This window comes from Schistocerca serialis, chromosome 5 (assembly GCF_023864345.2).
Source record: "Schistocerca serialis cubense isolate TAMUIC-IGC-003099 chromosome 5, iqSchSeri2.2, whole genome shotgun sequence".
Lineage (NCBI taxonomy): Eukaryota > Metazoa > Arthropoda > Insecta > Orthoptera > Acrididae > Schistocerca > Schistocerca serialis.
In genome coordinates this window covers 31,745,782-31,769,710 of record NC_064642.1, presented here as the reverse complement: position 1 = coordinate 31,769,710, position 23,929 = coordinate 31,745,782, and the positions used below count along the sequence as shown (strand labels likewise).

The window sequence follows — 23,929 nt, the reverse complement described above, 5'->3', positions numbered from 1 at the left end:
TGAACTAAATGCTTCTTATTTGAAAGGTCTGGGGCAATGCATTACTGAATAATTTCAAAAACTTCAGACACTTGTAAATGCAAAAAACTGCTTGCAGTCTGAAAGAAAAATGGCCACTGTTTCTAAATGATACACGGTAAAAATTTTGTAAAAATGTTTTCAAGCCCACTAAATATTTTGGGAATTTATCCAACAAATATCAGTTTTTTTCCGAAATGGTTTTTTCCTGGACCACTTGGTATGGAATGACCCAATTTACTGATGCCAGGTGTCACTCATTGATATTCTAGTCACAGGAAACTAATTTTTGTACTTCGTGAAGTGCACAATTTTTCATTTGGGAGTCTGTGTTGGTTGGCATTGAGGGACCAAATCCGCTGTACCTCACTATATTTGACATCTGAATATGTTCTAAGATTCTACAATAGTAGGATGTCAGTGTTTTTTATGGTAGTTTTGTGGATCCCTCCTTTTGCTCTTATTGTAGATCATGTAACCTGTTCTTCCTCCTAACCACAGAACAAAATTTTTGTTAGAGGAATCTGTGGTATATTATGGTTAGAAGAGGGTCTAACTCAATTGCAAACTCTGTCTAGAACCTTACAGGAATTTCATTAGACAGTGAAGCCATGCTCAGTTTCAAAATTTTCAGCTGTTTCCTGATACCTTGACATTACTACCTACATCACTCGTTTTTTGCTATGGTATGAGGATTCCTCAATCTTCCTCTGTAAAGGAACTATCAAAAATAGAGTTCAGCATTCTGTTCTCTCAAAGGGAAATGTATCTGACAGCAAGAAAGAGTAGTGACCCAGAAACGATCAAAAATTATAAAAACTACTGTATTATATTAAGAAAAGTTATTAAAAAATCCAGGAGTCTGTGTATCATGCCTGAAATCAGCAACTCTGATAATAAAATTAAAACAATTTGGAATATTATTAAAAGAGAAACAGGTCAACCAAGAGCAGAGGAAGACAGTAAGTATTATCATCAAATTGAATGAAAGCTTTACGAACAAAAAGTCAGAAGTTGAAAATATTTTTAATAATCATTTTCTAAATGTTGTGGATATAGTAGGATCCAGGTGTTCATTAGAAGATGCTAGGCTGTTAATGGAAGAGGCCATACCTATGCAATTTAATACAATTGAAATCTCACCCACTTCTCCCTCTGAAACTAGGAAAATAATAAACTTGCTTAAAAGCAAAAACTCACATGGAATTGATGGCATTTCCAGCAAAATACTAAAAGCTTGTTCTCAACAGATAAGTAAGATTCTCAGCCACCTGTGTAATAGCTCTCTGGAACAGGGCATTTTCCCTGATAGACTGAAATATGCTATTGTTATACCTTTGCATAAAAAGGGGGATAGATCTGATGTCAACAATTACCGTCCAATCTCCCTTCTAACAGCTTTATCCAAAATTTTTGAGAAAGTAATGTATTCAAGAGTAGCTTCACATATCTGTAAAAATGAAGTACTAACAAAATGTCAGTTTGGTTTCCAGAAAGGTTTTTCAACAGAAAATGCCATATATGCTTTCACCAGTCAAATTTTGAATGATCTGAATAACCGAACACCACCCATTGGGATTTTTTGTGATCTCTCAAAGGCTTTTGATTGTGTAAATAATGAAATTCTGCTAGACAAGCTCAAGTATTGTGGCATGAGTGGGACAGTGCACAAATGGTTTAATTCGTACCTAACTGGAAGAGTGCAGAAAGTTGAAATAAGTAGTTCTCGTAACATGCAAAGATCAGCACATTCCTCAGGCTGGGGAACTATCAAGAATGGGGTTCCACAAGGGTCAGTCTTGGGTCCTTTGTTGTTCTTATTATATATTAATGACTTGCCATTCTATATTCATGAAGAGGCAAAGTTAGTTCTCTTTGCTGATGATACAAGTATAGTAATCACACCTGAGAAACAAGAATTAACTGATGAAATTGTCAATACTGTCTTTCAGAAAATTACTAAGTGGTTCCTTGTAAACGTACTCTCACTGAATTTTGATAAGACACAGTACATACAGTTCCGTACAGTGAATGGTATGACGCCATTAATAAATATACACCTTAATCAGAAGCATATAGCTAAGGTAGAATATTCCAAATTTTTAGGTATGTCCATTGATGAGAGATTAAATTGGAAGAAACACATTGATGAGTTCAGCTACTTATGCAATAAGGGTCATTGCAAATTTTGGTGATAAACATCTTAGTAAATTAGCTTACTACGCCTATTTTCACTCATTGCTTTCATATGGCATCATATTTTGGGGTAATTCATCACTGAGGAATAAAGTATTTATTGCACAAAAGCGTGTAATCAGAATAATAGCTGGAGTCCACCCAAGATCATCCTGCAGACATTTATTTAAGGATCTAGGGATATTCACAGTAGCTTCTCAGTATATATATTCTCTTATGAAATTTGTTATTAACAACCAAACCCAATTCAAAAGTAATAGCAGTGTGCATAACTACAATACTAGGAGAAAGGATGATCTTCACTATTCAAGATTAAATCTAACTTTGGCACAGAAAGGGGTGAATTATACTGGCACTAAAGTCTTTGGTCACTTACCAAATAGTATCAAAAGTCTGACAGATAAACAAAACAAGTATTTAAGAAGAAATTAAAAGAATTTCTGAATGACAACTCCTTCTACTCCATAGAGGAATTTTTAGATATAAATTAAGAAAAAAAGAAAAAACAAAACAAAAATATTAAAAAAATAAAAATAAAGAAAAACAAAAAAACACAAAAAAATAAAGTTGTTATATTAACTTAAGTATGTTGTTAAATTAACCTAATTATGTCATGCATTGGAAAATTCGACTCGTTCCACATCATTACGAAATATCGTATTCATGATCCATGGAACTAGTATTAATCTAATCTAATCTAATCATTGCTTCCCTCAGTTTCAGTGTTGTCCATGAGTGTCTGGACATTAACCTTGATTCCACTGGCAACTGTTGTGTAAGACCAAAATTTCTTTGAATTTTGCAAGAGTTCTTTCAACAGTATTCTGGTACAATTACTGTTAAAGGCTTCACACATTGCCTTTTAGACAGCTGAATAAATTTTGTCCAAAATCTATCCATTTATAGCCCTGTGGTTTGTTTGCTGTGCAGTAGTCTTCTGTCTCCAGCTGCAGCTATAGAGGATGTTTTCAGAGCCCTAAACATGTAATGGAACATTTCTGAATTGCTTCTGGTGCAGATAAATTTTAACAACAAATAGCAAACTTAACATTGAGCGACTTTCAAAATAAGCTTTAATATCACTAAGAAATTTAAGAAATCATTGATACAGTGAAAAGAGAAGAGTACACACAGTGAAGTCAATAACCAGTTGATGAGGTTTTGTTTTTATAGTAGCACTTTATTTTCCACTCCATAAGTTAAAGCCTTACCTGCTGGTCTCCTGCCTCTTCTTTATGGATGCAGCACTCATACAATGGGTGTGCTATGTCAAATCTTCTCGATTTTACAGGTATCTGTGAGATCCTTCAAATATTAGAAGTGATCAACACTGGATTTAAATTGAGATTTCCAGTTTTCCACTGCTCTTAGATATTCTCATTACTTTTAACTTCTTCATGTCATTGTTTTTTCTCTTTCCAGCTGGTAGCCCCTGACAATGCGTGGGTCACTCTGTTGGGGCCTGTGCTGTGTACGAGTATGTGTTCACCATATCTGTTGCAAGGGGACACAGTGAAATAGTTATCCTCGCCAGGTAGTGCTTGCTGCACTGAGGCGCTCTCAGATTTGGGGGGGGGGGGGGCAATAAGATTGATAAAAACTCCCATTAAATGTAACTCCATCTTGCAATTATGGGGAGTGGGACTGCGGGTGATCAGTGAATTCTAATAAGAATATTCCAACAGCCATTACTTTTATAGAGTTTTGTTTAGGCTACCAGTTTTGACTCCTCAGTAGGGTCATCTTCAGGCCCTGTAGCATGAACTACAAAAAGCATCCAATCGTACATGTATCTAGCGAGGAACCAGTATGTGTGCCTGGCTTCCATTGAATACTTCACACATGTAACAACATCTGCCATTTTTTACAATAAACTACCACAAGCTTATAGATACAATCCAAAAATATTTCATCCCTTTGCTATACTGTGAGAGGAAAACTGATTTAAGAAGCAAAGAGAAAAATATGCTACCCAATACCTCATCTGTTACTGACCAGGTGACAGATACTCCTTTGTACAAAAAATTGAAGATAAATATGATAAAGTTGTCTAAATAAATAAATTAATTGATATGCAGTACAGTATTAATCAGATCATTATTTCCCAACCAATCACAGGCCCTGTTGTCATGTAATAAGTGTGGTGATATTACAGTCACACTCCCACACCCCAAGAGTCTCAGTATGGTGCAATGGTTAATTATTCATCAAGGCATTATGCCACAGACAGATGATGAATTACAGGCTAACTTAGAAAGACTTGGAGTCCAGTTTGTCCCTTGTGTCTGATGAGGTCCAGACGATAATGGGACATACTGCGGAGCATTCATTCTGGCTTTCAGAGGGTGACTCACTTCAAGAGAAAGTGGGGAGATACTGGCCTTTTGATGGATGTCAAACCACATACACCATCCCATATGTGATGTTTTAAATGCATACGGTTGAACAAAATTGTCACTCTGTACAAATGACCCAATCTGTGGAGACAGTGGTCAACCATTACACGAGAACGTTCCATGTGGCAAACCGCAGATTTGCGTTAGCTGTGAGGAAGAGCATTCTCCGCACGTACCAACTTGCCGTGTCTTCAAAATATAATGCAGGATAAAAGAATGTGAAACTTTCGACCAATTAACATACTTTGAGGTTCAGAAGAAATAAGAATGCTTACAACTTATACAAATGACAAAAATGTGTTACTGTCCTCCCTGAACGCTAGGCCCATATAGCTTCCCAAGTAAACCTATTCAGTTTAAAGCGGTTCTTCTCCCTGGTATTATCCTATCTTCATCTACCTCTAGGTCCTCAGCCTCCCCTCACCAAACAGAACAGTATCTTCCTTAGCAGATCCTTGTTGGGGGGACGCTACCTCCTGCCTCCCAAACAAACTTGATAAACCATCATCACTCCACACCTCAAAAGCAGCTAGTGGCTGGAGCAGGCCTCAGGGAAACAGCTCACAGGATCTTCCATTTATCATCAGTGAAACGCACCCGGACACTTCTCAACTGTAAGCAAAATACCAAAAGAAGGTAACAGAAAGGAGAAAAAGAGAAATCAAATAGAAAGATGGATCTAGTAACCTTGATGGCCCATCATCCCCCCACATCACTTACAGAAATGCAGACTCACGACAGCCCCCACAACAGGTGGTACCAGCTACAATGGCTACTTCTGGCTCCACACTGAACTTACATAATATACTTTGCCTAGAATTTGGTACAGCCCTTTAGGATACACAGTTCCAAGCAGTTATTGTCGCACATTAAAAAGCATATTACAAGAACTGAGCCGACTCTGGGAGTGGGGCTTGCACATTGGTCTGTGAGGCCACTTTTGCTGAACAGAGTCAAAGATTCCATCTAGTTTTCACTGGAAATGGTAGCAGTATAAACACTGATCTTATTCTCTGTAAGACTTATCTCCAGGTGGGGTGGTCACAGACCAACTGATTGCTGATTTGATCTTGCAATTACCTGCACCTGTAATTCTCTCAGGTGATTTTAATGACCACAATCCTTGTGGAGCAGCTCTAAAATTTCTCAGTGAGGAGATATACAGGAGCAGGTATTTTTCAGTTTTAATCATTGTGTTTACTCTGGGCCTCTCACTCATTTTAGCTCAGCATATGACACCTTCTTGGCTATCGATCTGTCAGCGTGTTGCTCCAGCTCTGTCCTGTTCATTTACAAGGAAGTGCATTATTTTAAGTGACAGTGACCATTTTTCAAACATTGATTCCTTGTCACATCAGTACACATTAGAACACCAACCACTTTTGAACTTCAATAATGCCAATTGAGATAGTTTCACTGTTTCTTCAAATCCTGAACTCCACTCCAAAGGATGGAGTGACATTATCCTCCAACATACCACTACTGCAATATTAAATGTAGCAGAATCAAGTCCCCAGGATCCCACTTTGGAATCTTCAGCTTTATTACAACAACCAAGTAAACGGAAACGTACAACAGCAGTGACTTAACACCAAAATTACACATACATGAAAACATTTAAATAGAGGAAAAGAGTTTGTTATAACAAAATTTTGAAGCTGTCTGAGTCAGCAAGTTGAACCTTCACTGAACACAACTGATGCAAGGGGGAGTGAGTTGTACAGTCGATGTGAGGCTGTTGCCATGCGGCAAACCCTGCAGCTGGTGATGGCACCAGCTGCAAGTAACCCAGGCACTCTCATTTCGGTCTCTCAGCTGCGATGGAGGTTTACATGGGTGTACGGCCACATCCCAACCCCCCTTTTGGGGATCCGGTGCTGCAGTTGTCAGCAGAAGAAGGGGGGGGGGGGCAAACAGGCATGGCTTCTGCTGATGATGGACAGGTGTGGCCAAGGAGGCCTCCACCTCCATTGGTAGCCTTTGAGAAGTCGTCATGGTAGGGCTGGACCATCATTGTCTCTGGCCCAACGGGGCATATGGCAAAACGTTACCAGGACAGTGGCAAGCTGGGCATGACTGTTCACTCCGCATGTGGATGGCATTGAAAATGCGCTGTCAGGGGTGACGACGAGGGGGGAAGGGCCGCTTGGTACTCCTGCTGGAGGGTATATCTAGGGAACCACTGTAAAATGTCACCTGCAGCCTCTGTGCATCCAGTGGCCACACGTCAACGTTATTGGCTTCCAACAGCTCCTCAAGTGGTGGTGCCTCTGTGGCATTCAGCCCCTGGATGGAAGAGACATTGCAGACAGACTCCCCAAAGCCATCAGCTGTTGCTGCAGGTGCACTGAGGGTACAGTTGTATCTGAAGGCTGGAGAATGACACCTCTGCAGCGTCAACGCTGTATGTTCGCGAACCGTGCATCACATGTATCATCACTGGCATCCATCCAGGACACGAACCAAAAGTATGCGCGGAGACAGGGGCATCCGTGGCATATTGCATTGTGTGCGAGTGCAGCTTGGGCCACGGCACTGGGCAAATCAGATGCACCCAAGTCCGGGGCTGCTGAGTGTGGAGGACGTCTGCCAGGCTTCTTCCATGCAGTAGTGTGGTCTGGTAGGTGCTGTGAAACTGATGAGTCCGCCTAGCACATTTTCAACTGTGTCTAAAAGATGCATACCGTATGTTCTGCCTCCCCATTTGATTGCAGGTGAAACAGTGTGGACGTGAGGTGGATAATACCACTGCTGGCCATTTTTGAAGACCTGGGTGAGAGCCTGCGTGGTATCTTCCATGGTGGTGGAGTGCATGTGCGGTATATATGGGCAATTGGACAATGTGTTGATCACCTACAATTGCGTAGAATTACCTAAGGGCCTCACATGTTTAATGTGGATGCAGTCCGACGGCTGACTCAGTGTGTGCCATGGAGTAAAAGTTCTTGGCAGTACTGCATACTGCTTGGCACATTGTCGCTCACAGACAATCTTCTTAGTCAATACCAGACCAGTAGGTGAAGTACAGCATGAGGATCTCCATGCAAATCATACCCAGTAGCCTCGGTGTGGGAGAGCTTAGATGCAAGCCTGTAGGACTGGAAGGATGACAGCATGGGGTCACCCAAGTCGGTGCTAAGGAGGAACGTGTTCTGACTACCACCAACCAATGGAGGAGAAGGACCAGACTCTTGATGGGCAGTTGCTGGGCCAACCACTGTATACAAAATCAACAATCTGTCAGAGCACAGCCAGGTGACCTGCTCTACGTGGTGGGTCATTACCAGAAACCTATTCACAGCATGCTCCAAGTGAACATTGATCTGAAAACAGACAGCCTCAGGTTTGTTGAAGGCCAGGTTGGGTCACCTGGGCAAGCATGACAATGCGTCCCCATTACCATCCTGAGTCCTCAATCTATAATGCATCTCATCGTGATATGTACTCCAAAATAAAGTCCAACTCTGGAGTCGTTGCACTGTTCTATGGAAAAGTCGCGAATGGGGTCCTAAGAGTGTTACAATTGGTGTATTGTCAGTGATGAGATGGAATTTGTTGCGATAGATGAAAATGTGGAACTTCCTGACTGTGTTTATGGTGGCTTAAGCTTCCTTTTTCTATCCGAGAATAATTGCATTGAGTGGCTGTCGACATTTTGGAGGTGTACGCGATAGATTGTTCTGAGCTGTCAGTATATCTGTGAGCCAGAACCACCCAACACACTTATTGGGAAGTGTGCATTGCGAGAACGAGCAATTTACCTGGTGTAAAAGTACTGAGGCACAGTGATGTCTTTAGTGGCAGCATTATGTGGCAAAAGCTCTGCAGCAGTCCACAGACCTAATGAAAGGAACACCTTTTTATGCAAACTTGTTCAATGGATGACTGATATACACCTTTTTATGCAAACTTGTTCAATGGATGACTGATATCTGCCACATTAAGTAGAAGTTTGGAAGAAAATGATTCAATTTCTGCAGTTTAGGTTGGTTAACAATCACTATTTTATCATGCAGTGTAGGTTTGATCCTGTCCTCCAACAGGAGGTGGCCCAAATATTAAATTTCTGTCAGAAAAAATTCTTTGATATTAGCAGATTGCACTTGCAAGTTAGTGAACAGAACCCAAAGGCTAGCAAAATAATCCTGCTATGAGTAACCCATGACAAAAATCTGATCAAGACAGCTTGCACAGCAAGAGACATCTTGCAACAACTGTTCTGGAAAATGGTGGGAGTGCTCATGCTGCTGAAGTGAAAATGAGCATAAGGAGAGCAATGAGAGAAGCATTATGTAAAATCAGTAAGTGGGCCAAAATCATCTATTCATTCTCTCAGCGACCACATCAGCGCTGAAATGGAAGATAACAGAGCGAAGGCCGAAATATTGAATTCGGTCTTTCAAAGTTGTTTCACTGTGGAAGATCGTAACACTGTCCCTCCTTTCAGTTGTCATACGAACATCGAAATGACAGATATTGAAATAACCAATCCCAGAATTGAAAAGCAGCTACAGTCGCTTAGTAGGGAAAAGGATTTGGGACCAGATGAGGTACCTATAAGTTTCTATAAAGATTATGTGCAAGAACTTGCTCCACTTCTAGCAATAATTTATCATATATCTCTTGAGCAATGAAAGTTGCCTAATGACTGCAAAAAAGCACAGGTCATTCCTATTTTTAAGAAAGGCCGTAAGACAGATCCACACAATTATAGACCTATATCGTTGACATCAATCTGTTGTAGAATTATGGAACATGTTTTATTCTCAAGAATTATGATGTTTTTGGAAAATGAACATCTCCTCTATAAAAACCAATATGGATTTCACAAACAGGTATCTTGTGAAACGTGGCTCGCTCTGTTCCTCCATGAGACCCACAAAGTGGCGGACAACGGCGCTCAGGTTGATGCCATGTTCCTGGATTTCAGTAAGCATTTGACGCTGTCCCACATTGCTGTTTAATGAAAAAAATACGAGCTTATGAAGTATCAGAGCAGACTTGCGATAGCACTGAAGACTTTCTTGCAGATAGAACTCAACACGTCACCCTTAATGGAACAAAATTGACAGATGTAAAGGTAGTATCTGCAGTACGACAGGGAAGTGTGATAGCACCGTTGCTGTTCACATTATACAGGATTATTTTAAATGATGGACCCATTTTCAAAACTCCGTATTCATTCAAGTACAAATCCTAAATGAATAAGCTTTATACCACTGAAAAGAGAAAGCCTCATAATGTTTGGTAGCAATTTAATAAATTTAATAATTTGTAATTAATTAGTTTGTAATAATTATTTAATAATTAGAAATGTTATAAATGTTCAGTGTGTCACTGTTGGGTGCACGACAAACATTGACGTGGTAGCCAAATTCGTCCCACACATGCGACAGCATATCTGCAGCTTCCGAGTGCACCACAGCAGTGATCCAGTTCCGCAGGTCATTCAGTGTGGTTGGTAAAGGCGGGATGTAAACGGCTTCTTTCATGTAACCCCATAAGAAATAGTTGTAGGGTGTGAGATCAGGAGATCTCTGTGACCAGAAGTGCAGAGCCAGGTCCTCAAGACCCCTGCGACCAATACATTGCTGAGAAACGGAGTCATTCAAAAAGCCTCGTACATCATGATGCCAATGGGGTGGAGTTCCATCCTGGGAATCTTCCATAACTTGAGGGAACAGCCATTATTCCAACATGTTCAGGTACATGATTCCCATTGCAGTTCTTTCCGCAAAGAAAAATGGTCCACAAACCTTTGTATGGGATGCGGCAAAGAACACATTGATCTTCGGTGAGTCTCTTTCATGTTGCAATGGTGAATGTGGATTTCCCAAACCCCATATGCGAATATTCTGTCTATTGACATCGCTTCATTGCTAAAAATTACACACTGTAGAAATGCGTCATCCTCCAAATTTCCTAGTACATAACCACAAAATGCGAGATGCTTCTCTTTGCCATTGGGGTTGAGAGCCTGCTTAAGTTGTAATCGGTAGGGCTTGTACAGCAAATGCTGTCCCAGAAATTTCCATACAGTTGGTTGGGGTATTCCAAGTTCTCAACTGGCTCTGTTGGTAGACTTACTGGGAGTGTGCACAAAACCTTCTTGAATCCGCCGGACATCATCTTCTGACACACAGAGATCCAAACTTGCGGCATAGGTCATCCAATGCCTGGAATGGAATGGAGTCAGAAATGAGGTGCACAGTATCTCCAATTTTAACTCCAAAAAACTGTGAATGCATTGAATCCAGAAATGTTTTCAGATGTCACACTGTTGACGGCCAAAAACGTGATCTCCCTTGTGACATGCTGGTACTAAACGTCGATTGTAAACTGGCCTTGAACAGGAATTGGCTGATTGCCATAGCTGACCAAATGATGACTGGCGGAGGAAAGAGAAAGGTGACCCAAGTGATGGTACATTTCAAGATTCATGAGAAATGCAGAGGTGCTGGTGTCAACCTGGGAGCAGGATGGTTGTTGCTGAATTTGCAGCATAATATAAATCGTATTGGGCATATAAAGCTCCCAGCTGTGCGTTGGGGAGACAGTATGACCCTCCAGTACTCCACATCTCGTCCAAAGCCTAGCTGTGTGGGCAGCCACAACAGACAGATGCCACATGGCCATGCACCTTGCCTGCCATAGGAGGCAATGACTATAAATGTGTGCCCAGAAACAATCAGGATGCGAGGAATCTGCATCAGGAAAAGCCACAGTCTGATTTTGAGCAGTCCAAACAAGATAAATATGACATGGATTTTAGTTAACAAAGCCTTTGCTGTGAAACTGAACATACTGCCACTGTGTTTGTTCATTTGCAGACTGTGTCACTTTAAAGTCCTGAGTAATAGCCACGATGTTCTCGAATGTAGGACTGTCTAAATGCAACGTCTCCCTGTGTGCCTCTCTGATCAAAACAGAACAGTCGACTGTGTGGCATATCAGAGTGTCACCAAAGGACTGTTTACAATGAGCACAAATAAATCTGGACTTACAACTTAAAACCCAGGAGGTTGGCTACCCATGCTTCATAGGATTGACCAGGCTTCTATTTTCGCTGCTGGAACTCCGTACAGGAAGCCACAATTTGCTTAAGGTAATGAACACTGAGCGACTCCCACATTTGAGAAAATGACAGTGCTACAGGGTCCGTTAATGGAGCAAATTTCTGAATCGACTGAAATGTTTCAGGCACAATTCGAGGCAAGAAAAATGATTTTTGCAAAGTCGAGTCCACTACTTGAAATGCTGGGGAATGCTGCACGCACGAGTCCGAGTCTTCCTGCACCTCTTGGAACTATGAGAAAAGCTGCGGGTGCAGGTGGATGTGCCGAGGTCGGCTGCAGAAGGACCACGACACTCAGCAAAATCGTAACCATCTGATGGAGCAAGTCTACCTGTTGTTACTGTTCAAGTTGGTGCTGCTGCTGCCTGTTGTCAAAAACAGCGAAGTGCACAGGATATACAACAGCAGAGACTTAGCACCAGAATTATATGGGCACATGAACACTGAAATAGAGGAAAGAACAGTCCAGGCTGAGTTTAGTAAGGGGCAAAGGTTCGTTACTGCAAAATCGTGGAAGAGTCCTTGTCAGAAAGCAGAACATTCACTGAGCGCAACCAGTACAAGAAAGGGCAGGGCAGGGCAACCTCTTAATGTGTGGCTCGATAGCAGCGAAGCGAGCGCTCTCTCGTTTCAGTGCCAGATATGAGGTCCGTGGTTTTGGTGGCAGCATACGTGGGTGCACAACCACACGCACTGTTAGTAACCTGTACCATGTTGCAATCATAGAATAACTGCAGCTGTTAAAAATTGCAGAAGAGCACTCTGGCAACAGACATGACATCCATTCAGAGAGACACTTATCACCTTCAAAAGACTCTAAGCCCGGGCCCACTACCTAATTAAAAAATGCAAGCAGGGGTGTTTTAGAAATCTTTCCAAAGTGTTGTGTCCCATACAGTATCCCCTGAAGCATGGGACAAACTGTGCTGCAGTTATAGTCACCAGTCATGCACGTATCAGGATGGTGTGATTCAATCTGTGACATTGCCATTGTTGCTGAACAACTTGTAATGCACCTTGCCCAAGTCTTAGCATCTGAAAGTAACCTTTAGCATCTGAAAGTAACCTTCTCACCATCCACCTCCATAAAAGATGAGCAGAGAGTATTTGCCTGTATTTTGATTCTCACTCCTCAGAAGCATACAATGACCCATACAACTAATGATGTCCTAAGTTCTTGGGCACAATGCCATGAACTGCACCAAGCCCCTAATTGCATACATGATCAGATTCTATATATTTACCTCTAGAATAAAAATGTCATAATTATGCACTTTTTAATCATACTGTACATGAGGGTGAAAGCATAGTTATCCCAGGTTTAAAGTGAGACTGAATGCTCACACAGTAGACAATCAACCTGTTTGTTTTAAGAGAATAAGTTGGGCAAATGTTTTAAGGGAATAATTTGGGCACATGGTGAACAGACAACTTATTTGGTCATGTGGACTAGGAACTTCTATCTATATTTCAGTGTTGTTTTCATGAGGATGTGTCTACCAACAACCACCTAATTTTCATGGCAGCACCTTTTTTTACTACTCAGTATAGGTGGGGCTTAAGAGGTGACATCTTGGTTTTTATCTAAAATTTTTAATTTCATCAGCTCCTCCATGTTCAAGTAGATGTGGGTCTCACAGTCTTCCCCAAACACAAGAGAATGGGGCCCCAAATGGTTTCACTCTGAATGTAACACTTTTCCTACTATCAGTTAATGGCCATATAGTCTCACTTCCCTTTTCTGTTGATGACTTCTGCATCTATTACAGTTCTCCAAACCTAAGTATTGTAGAATGTCAATTTCAGAGTGCCATAAAGCAAGCCCAGTTTTGGGACCTCATCCATTTAGATTCACTGCTTTCAAAACATGAGTAATGTACTTCTGCATAGCTGAACTGTCCACCCACACCCGGACTTTCTTTACAGAATGAATTTTGCAAAGAAAGTCTGGTTGTGGGTGGACAGTTCAGCGATGCAAAAATGCATAATGGATTACTAATGGTAGGAGAAATATACGACTTTGTATGACTGACTTGCTGTGCTAAGTTAGCACGGTTGCCTCATACACACCAGCTGAAACAGAACTGCATGACAAGTCTCAGTGCACAATGCTGCATCAGCAACATTTCTTGAGGCACCAATCACACCACCCTTTTCCACTTTATAAGGTTCTAGTACTATCTTGCTTGTATTTTGGTATCCTGGCATATGGGTTATCAGCCCCATTGGTCCTAAGTCTTTTAGAGACAGTACATCTCTGTGGGATCAGACTCGCAACTGGCACCTGTTGTACTTGCCCATAATTAGTCTCCTGACAGAATTGGGGATAACTCACTCACAAATTTGATGAGCCCAACTGTAACTAACTATGCTGTCCATTTATATAGTATCAATGACCATCAAAATAAACATACTCTCTTCCCAGATAAAATGTCATTACCACTACAATAACACCCTCGATCTGCTGCCTCGATATCAGCCCGTCTTGTATCCATTTTCTCTTAACCGTTTATAACCTTTCTGAAACCTCTCACAAACACCCCGGTGGACTGACCCTTGCCAACTAATTCATCTGGCTCTATCCTTCATCCAAAAGGTATGCTAGATCTGTGTATTCTACAATGACTGTTTCGTTTGATGGTGAATGAATTAGAGTTCAGAATTGATTTATGCATATGGATCATGTACCAAAGACCAAATGGGCTGTGCTGTCACTCATATACACGTGACAATGAACAACACAGTCTACCACAGGGATGTAGTGTATTTACTGCTCAGTTAGTAGTCATTATATTGGCTCTTACATACGTCCAAATCTGCTCACATGAGTCTTTTCTAATTCACAGTGATTTTCTGAGCTGTGTACAAACCATAATTTGCTGCTACGCCTGCCGACACCCCTTAGACCTGACCATTCATTTTGTGTTAGCCGCAAAACATCAAACTGTCAGTCATATTTCTCTGGATCCCTAGCCATGTTGGAATCTCAAGAAATGAACGAGCAGATCATTTGGCCATTGGCCAAGGAGACCAGAATTCGACCCTGACTCACAGAGGAGTGGTTCGCTGTAACTAGTACTAACATGCTACACACCACAAAAGATTCTGCAGCTTCATGGATGCCTGCAGGCAGAATGTTTACTAGAGAATCCACAGTTCTCTGCAGACTCCTCATGAGTGCACTCCACCTTCCTGCAATTGTGCTGTCTCTCTGTCAGTGGCACACACTTTAATAGAGTGCACCACTTTTATAACAATAAGGAAAACACTAATGGTAGCTCACTCATTACACTCAATGTTAATCAGCTACATACCTTATTTACTGCTCCCATTTTATTACATGCTCCAGATGGCCTCGTGCTGTTTCCAATTGGCTTACTTCCTCTGTCTTACGGTATGTTACATTTCCCTTGTAGCTGGTTTCATACTTCCTTCCGCTTCTTCCATACCGGATGAATATCCTAGTGGTAATCTTCTTTTAACATCTCGTTTCTTATAAAAGAATTGTACCGATTTGATGCTGTAAGGATGGAGAGGTTGATGAACTGGTAAGTAGGTTCCTTAAACCCATCAATCTGATCTAATCTAAATCAGTTAATATACATGCCACGTTGCTCCCTTTATGAAGGACTACTGGGAAGGATAATAAATTTAAATTTGAATAAGTAAAACCTATGGAGCAAATAGTAACTCATTTTTGCTGAAGGTTTCTATAAATGAGTGTACAACTGCAAAGGATTAAGCTTGTAGCTGTGATCTACTGCTTTATCAGCTGCTGATTGAATGCTATGAATCATTCACAGTTATGTCAGCAATTCTGCCCTTTCTTCTCATTTTTGAGTACTTTAATGTATTTGGCCTTGTTAATTAATTATATAATATTGCTTTTTTGTCTAATTTTAATAAGAGGTGGAGGAGAGAGACGAGAGATTAGTTTCTGCTTTCATTTGCTTATTGGCTGTCACACCAAATTACCACATAACATTCTTATATCTTTATGACTGTGAATTACATCCTTGTTTTCTAGGCACTCAATGAACTGGGAGAGCAGCAGAACCTCCCAGTTGAATTTGTTGATGGCTTTGTGGAGCAAATGTCTGTTTCAATCCCATGGTCATCACTTCTCAGCAGTTCAAGCTACGTAGAAGTTTCTGGCTTGGTTCTGACAATTCAGCCAAAACAGCGTGCTGATTCTGGTAAATGGAATAGTTTCTAAAAGTTATTGAAGCTTATTATTTGTTTTTATGATCTGCTTACTGTAATCTCAAGTGCAGAATGTTATGTACACAAATAAAATTTCCTTTGCCTGTTGGTGATGTATGAAAGTAGTTCAGTTTTTTTCCAGGTCACATGCCAATGACATTTGCTGCTTTAATGAGTAACAAAAGTGTGTATAATAGAGATATCACAATTACTTTTAGAGTTCTGTACCTCAACTGGTAAAAACAGAACCTTTGTAGGATCTGTCAGGAACGGGTAGAGGTATCAAGTTGAAATCTGTGTCACTTATTAAAGTTTATGGTTCCTAGGTGGTATGAAAGTTAAGCTTTTAAGTCAATGCTATTAAAAGTCTCAACCATTTGTGTCAGATACAGTCTACTGCCGATTATTAGTGTGTGGATTATCCATTTTGCTGATTATTCGTGCATTAAAAGCAATATGTGCGATGTTTTTCTCTGGCAGATAGCAGTAAATAACCGACATGTGACGCACATTGTTTAAATGACTGCTGTGGACAACAGAGTAAAAGTCTCAGCCTGTTCTGTGTAATCAAAAACAAACTCAGTCTCTGATATTAATCAGCATGTAAGTGTCAACAAAGCAAGTTAAAAGAAATTTGTAAGACAACAGAGAAATTAAAGAAACATGTGTTGACTTTAAAACAAAAATCAGAATTAATTGAAGGATTTGAGAGGGGGAAACTGCTGCAAAACTAATTGTAGATTAGCGTACTGGAATGCAGACTTTTCAGGACATTAAAAAGAATAAGCAGAAAATACAGGATATGGTCAGGAAATGTGATTCTAGTTCTGGACCATTTGCACTAAAAAGCATGGTGATGAGATCTACATTTGATGAATTAGATGCTGCCCTTTTGCAATAAATTAGCTGGTGTCATTGTTCAAGGCACAATGTGTGACAAAATAGCGAATTTTTTTTTTCTAAGACTCTAGGTTTAGAAGGAGAATTGAATGCCTCATTTGAATGGCTAACCAGATTCAACCAATGTCATGGGGTTCAAAACTTCCGGGGCAAAGTTTGCGAACTAACCATGCAAAGATAAGTATTTCTGAAGAAGAGAAATTTGTTAACTTCAACACACAGGTTTAAGTGTTAGGAAGTACACTCCTGGAAATGGAAAAAAGAACACATTGACACCGGTGTGTCAGACCCACCATACTTGCTCCGGACACTGCGAGAGGGCTGTACAAGCAATGATCACACGCACGGCACAGCGGACACACCAGGAACCGCGGTGTTGGCTGTCGAATGGCGCTAGCTGCGCAGCATTTGTGCACCGCCGCCGTCAGTGTCAGCCAGTTTGCCGTGGCATACGGAGCTCCATCGCAGTCTTTAACACTGGTAGCATGCCGCGACAGCGTGGACGTGAACCGTATGTGCAGTTGACGGACTTTGAGCGAGGGCGTATAGTGGGCATGCGGGAGGCCGGGTGGACGTACCGCCAAATTGCTCAACACGTGGGGTGTGAGGTCTCCACAGTACATCGATGTTGTCGCCAGTGGTCGGCGGAAGGTGCACGTGCCCGTCGACCTGGGACCGGACCGCAGTGACGCACGAATGCACACCAAGACTGTAGGATCCTACGCAGTGCCGTAGGGGACCGCACCGCCACTTCCCAGCAAATTAGGGACACTGTTGCTCCTGGGGTATCGGCGAGGACCATTCGCAACCGTCTCCATGAAGCTGGGCTATGGTCCCGCACACCGTTAGGCCGTCTTCCGCTCACGCCCCAACATCGTGCAGCCCGCTTCCAGTGGTGTCGCGACAGGCGTGAATGGAGGGACGAATGGAGACGTGTCGTCTTCAGCGATGAGAGTCGCTTCTGCCTTGGTGCCAATGATGATCATATGCATGTTTGGCGCCGTGCAGGTGAGCGCCACAATCAGGACTGCATACGACCGAGGCACACAGGGCCAACACCCGGCATCATGGTGTGGGGAGCGATCTCCTACACTGGCCGTACACCACTGGTGATCGTCGAGGGGACACTGAATAGTGCACGGTACATCCAAACCGTCATCGAACCCATCGTTCTACCATTCCTAGACCGGCAAGGGAACTTGCTGTTCCAACAGGACAATGCACGTCCGCATGTATCCCGTGCCACCCAACGTGCTCTAGAAGGTGTAAGTCAACTACCCTGGCCAGCAAGATCTCCGGATCTGTCCCCCATTGAGCATGTTTGGGACTGGATGAAGCGTCGTCTCACGCGGTCTGCACGTCCAGCACGAACGCTGGTCCAACTGAGGCGCCAGGTGGAAATGGCATGGCAAGCCGTTCCACAGGACTACATCCAGCATCTCTAAGATCGTCTCCATGGGAGAATAGCAGCCTGCATTGCTGCGAAAGGTGGATATACACTGTACTAGTGCCGACATTGTGCATGCTCTGTTGCCTGTGTCTATGTGCCTGTGGTTCTGTCAGTGTGATCATGTGATGTATCTGACCCCAGGAATGTGTCAGTAAAGTTTCCCCTTCCTGGGACAATGAATTCACGGTGTTCTTATTTCAATTTCCAGGAGTGTATTTTCTGAAAGTATTTGCATGAAGCATAGCCATGTATGGATGTGAAACATGGACAATGAATAGTTTAGAAAAGAAGAGAATGGAAGCTTTTGAAATGTGGTGGTGCTACAGAAGAATGCCAAAAATTAGATGGATAGATCACATAAATAATGCAGAGGTACTGAGGGTAATTGGTGATAAAAGAAATGTATGGTGCAACCTGATTAGAAGAAGGAATCAGTTGGTAGGACACATTCTGAGACATGAAGGGATCACCAATTTTGTCTTGGAGGGGATTGTGGGGGGTAAAAATCCTAGGGGAGACCAAGAGATGAATAACAGTAAGCAGATTCAGAAGTATGTAGATCGCAGTCATTTTTCAAAGATGAAGAGGCTTGCGCAGGATAGAGTAGTGTGGAGAGCTGCATCAAACCAGTCTTTGGATTGAAGACCGCAGCTGTAATAGTAGTAGCAGCAGCAGCAGCAGTAGTAGTAGAAACAACAACAATACTGTGCAAGGAGAGCGGCTAAGTTCAAATGTTGTGGCAGCTGATTCCTTCCTGGAAGAGTTCCAGAAATTTGTGGAAGAAGAGAATTTCACACCGGACCATATTTATAATGGAGATGAAAGTGGCCTGTATTGGAAATGTCTACCAACCAGAAGTCTTTGTTTCAAAGCAAAGTTCGTGCTGCTGGATACAAGTCATCTAAAGAATGCATTACAATTTCGTGTACTGCTAATGCTCTGGGAACAACAAAGTGAAACTAATAGTGATTGAAGAAGAAGAAGAAGAAGAAGAAGAAGAAAGAAACCAACATAGCATTCCAGGGTATCACATCTAAGGATAAAAAAAAATCTTCTTAGTTTTCAATCCGCATCAATTCGAATAAAATTCTTGAGATTTTGATGACTATCTTGACCATTGTTGTCAGGAGTAAACTACTGACTGGCTCCGGCCTGCTGTGGGCCTGAGTACCATCATGTGGTGCAAGGGGCCAGCACCACATCTGAAACTGCTGCTCCTGTCTCCCTACAAGCATTTAGCATCCGTCGTTGCTTCCTTTCGACATCCAAAGTCCCCCCCCCCCCCCCCCCCCCCCTCCCCCATGACCTACTCAGTGTATACCCCTGGTCTCTGTTAAAAATTGTTGCAGCTCATTCTAATCTTAGCCACCTCTTTTATAATTGAATCAAAGTGTGTTGATGCATGAGCCAAGACTCTTTTGTTTTCAAACTGTATTTTGTGTCCTTTTCCCAGGCAGTGCTCAGCTATGGCCGACTTGTCAAGCTCCCTTTGTTTAATATGTCTTTTGTGCTTGGTGCATTGCTCTGCAACTGTGTGAATTGTCTGACTTATATAGGTGCTGCCACACTTCAAGGGCCACCATAAATACCGGAAACACAAAGAGCTATATTGTCTTTAACGGTGCACAGCATATCTCGTATCTTGGGGGTGGAACAGAATACTGATCTGAATGCATGTCTCTGCAGTACATGTCCTAACTTGCTGCTCGTTGCCCCACAGCATGACAGGAAAGCCTCTGGCATGGCTGCTTCTGATGATTCACAAGACATCCTTCTACAATGGCACCTGAAAGTGTTTGAAATATCTCTTTTTGCTATAACCATTCTCTTTGAACATGTATCTCAAGTGCTGCAGTTCAGACTGTTGGTGGTTGTCATTAGAAATAACTTTTGCTCTGTGTGTTACGTGTTCAGGTCTGCTTTCTTTTGTACAGGACGGTGGAAACTATCATCATTCAAATACTGATCAGTGTGCGTTGGTGCCCTGTACACTAATGACCAAGCTGGCCTCCTGCCTTCCACTCAACTAAAATATCCATGAATAGCAGCTTGCCATCCTTCTCTGCCTCAATGGTAAATTTAACTTGGGATGGACACCATTCATGTGACTGATAAACTGTTACATTGTTTTATCACCGTGAGGCCATATCAGGAAGGTGTCATCGATGTACCTTAGGATGTAAGATGGATGCAACACTGCAGAGTTCAGAGCATGCTCCTCAAAGTGCTCCATGAAGAAATTCATGAATACAGGAGACAGTGGTGAGCCTATCGCTGTGCCACCCGCAATTTCATAATATCTGTTGCAGTACAAGAAGTGCATTGCTGATAGAACGTGAACAACTTGATGATTACAGGTGGATATTATTGGGCCAAAAGATCCAGCAGCAAATTAAGACATGTACTGCAGAGACATGGATTGAGACCAGTGTTTCGATGCGCCTCCAAGATACGAGATATGCTGCACCCTGTGTAAGACGACATGGAGGCATATTAAACAAAGATAGCATGACAAGTTGGCCACATCTGAGCATTGCTTGGAAATTGGACACAAAATACAATTTGATAACTCGCAAGTCTTGGGTCAAGTGTAAACATACTGGCATTCCATTATAGGAGAGACTGCTGAGATTAGGATGAACAGCAACAATTTTAACAGACACCAGGTGTACACACTGAGCAGGGTGTGGGAGCGGGCTTTGGATGTTGAAAGGAAGCAACATCGGATGCTCAGTGCTTGTAGGGAGGTGACAGCACTGGCCCCTTGTGACACCTGCGCCATTCAGTCTCAAAGCAAGCCAGAGCTGCTATGAGCTACCTAACTCACCTTCCACACATATGTCATTTTTGCCCTCTCTGATTGACACTGATGGCTGTAATTGTGCTACATAAGCGGAACATGTACCAGCCCTAGCAGTCAGTAGTTTTATGCCTGATGACGATGGCGGAGATAGCCATCAAAAGCTCGAGAATTTTACTCAATTTGATGTGGCTTGAGAACTGAGAAAAATGACGATGGTGGAGGTAGCCATCAAAAGCTCGAGAATTTTACTCAATTTGATGTGGCTTGAAAACTGAGAAAACTTTGTTCAGGCATGCCTCCATGAAAGAATTACAGGTCACAGCTAAGGATATCCTGTACATAGTTACGACCAAAAAGAAAAATGTATGGATTGTGAAATTTTCAAAACTGATTGCACACACATTTTGTACAAGTTCGGCAATTTTTAGAAGAGAGGATTGCCATTGTAGGCTGTTCTATTGCTTGGTAGCACCCCTTCACACCCTTATGAGAGAATTCTTGTATCTAGTGATGGTCTCATCAAAATTAAGTTTTTACTTCCTAAAGTGACTGTCATTATACATCTAATGGACCAAGATTTAGTTAAGTCAGTGAAACGGAGTTACTGGGCTGATCTACTGAAAATGGTAATTGATTAGGATGCTTTGGTGGTGTTCTGGAAGAAGTTGACAGTTCTAGATTCTATTCGTGGGATTTCTGACGTCTGGAGGAAGTCAAGCCACACTCTCTAGTTCATTCGAGGAGGAAAATTCTTTCAGATATAGAAGAAAGTGATATTCAAGGATTCACTGATGAAGAAATAACAGCCACACAAATGATGAATCTGGCAGTGGCTTTAATGCATCTGAAGATGGCAATGAAGAAACCTTGAAAGAGTGAGTGAAAATCAATGCATTTGAACCTGGCTTACATTGTATGAGTGACACACAGAACAGGACAGTAAACATGAAAGTGAGAACAAAGACAGTGACCCTGTCAGTCATTGTACTGCCCTGCAATGTGTTGATACTCTTCTAGATTATATGGACCAGGGGCGTTTCTGTATAATGACGTTATTGTTGCAAGAAAAATTTGAAATGCCCTGTGATTAAGTCATCTCTTCTCTAAGAAGCACACCGTCAGACTATTTTAAGAAACAAAAAGGCTTGCAGTACCAATGTACAGAACTTAGGTAAACTTTTTAACAAAGAATACTTGTATAAGAAACTATCAGCCTCGATTGCAGTAACGAAACCAACCTTTACCTGGGTTTCAGCCCAACTAATTGAGCCTTCTTCAGAAGATAAACCTGATTCTATAATATGCCTGTGAGGGCACGGTCTAGAAATAAAACTAAAACAGCCTGAATAGGCGTAGTCACATTTTAAAAAATGCGGTACATAGGTACTAAGACACCACCAAGACTTGACTTAAGCTCCGGCGAGCGCCTCGTCTCTATGGACGCCGTGCAGTGGGCCTCGGGAGCTCACGTGAAAAACACACACACACACACACACACACACACACACACACCACACACCACACACCACACACCACACAGAAAAACTAGTTTCAGTTGCCTGAGACTGCAGTTGTGTGTGTGTGTGTGTGTGTGTGTGTGTGTGTGTGTGTGTGTGTGTGTGTGTGTGGTGACGAAGCTCTTAATGGCCGGAAGTTTTAATTGCGTGAGTCTTTTGTTGTGCCTATCTGTGACTCAGTATGTCTGCTATATGGTGAGTAGCAACTTTCCTTTTCATAATACTGTTTAATTCCATCCTGGATTTTCCATTGTTTGATTTTTGCACCAGTAATTGAATTTACATGGTCTAGTCTCCCCATCTGTAACCAGTACATTGCAGTCTGATGTCTGATGGTGATATCTGTAAGGTATATTCTGAGTTGCACAGCACAGAACTGCACTGCACTATCACATAGGTGGTACCGAGTGCCCCTGATAGTCTGAGCAAGACACTTCTCTTTCCACCTGACTGATGCCTTTTTTGTAGCTAGGGTCAGTCTGTGCGCCCATTTACTGGCTGTAAGGCTTAGTACTGATCTGAAGATGGCGCACTGGTATGTTTGTGTAACTGGTAGAGGCAGTCTGTACTTTCTAGAATTTAACCTCATCATTTTGTGCTGTATTTTTTTCTGTGTTGCCTGCTGTTAACTTTATGTTCATAGAAATTTAATTTTTCATCTCTGTGTACTCCAAGATAGGTGTCATGATTGCTTGTTTGATGTTTTGTGCCCCCAATCTTTACTGAGGATTTCCTTGTCAACGATATCTTTAGCAGTATGTAGGTTGTTTTACTTTCAGATGCCATGAATTTATTGTTGCTACACCATTGTTTGATAGCATGTCGTGTTCCGCTGGCAGTCTGTTCTAGCTGGTCTCATTGTTTGCAGAGATCATTACTAGTAATTCATCTATGTATATGACAACTCCATCTGTCCTATTTTCTCCATCCACTAAGTGCAGGAGGGCTCTGCCTCTGCAGTTTTCTAGGGGCTGTCGTACAGAGACTGGTGTCTTCAGCTGTATTAATCCAGCAAGCACTGCAGGTCACCAGAGATTGTCAAATACCCCTGCAATGTCTATCATTATGGCCATGGCATATTTGTTTGTTGTGTTCCTGACAATTTGCAGCACTTTGTTGATGGTGACACCTGTAGCTTTTCTGGTGCAGACTCAGACCCGTGGTTCTCGAAACTGCAGGTATCCAGCCCAGCTGTAAGGTGTCATCCAAGCATGGTGCTAGAAATGATCAGTGTGCTAGTCTTTTGAGTGACTCTGAATGGATTATATCTGGCCTAAGTGCTTTTCTGCCCTCAAGTTCTGAGATTGCTAGCTTAATTTCTTCTTGCGCACTAGGACAGGTAACTGTAGCAGTGTGATATGAGTAGTGTGC

At 42.0% G+C, this 23,929-nt stretch overlaps 1 protein-coding gene across 1 annotated transcript in view; it reads left to right on the top strand.

Moving 5' to 3' along the window:
- The window catches only part of LOC126482334 (autophagy-related protein 2 homolog A), a 485,244-nt gene that overhangs the window by 5,348 nt on the left and 455,967 nt on the right, over window positions 1–23,929 (top strand). The window contains exon 2 of the mRNA XM_050106397.1: window positions 15,713–15,881. Coding sequence (XP_049962354.1) covers window positions 15,713–15,881 — 169 coding nt within the window. The remainder of the gene's footprint in view (window positions 1–15,712; window positions 15,882–23,929) is intronic.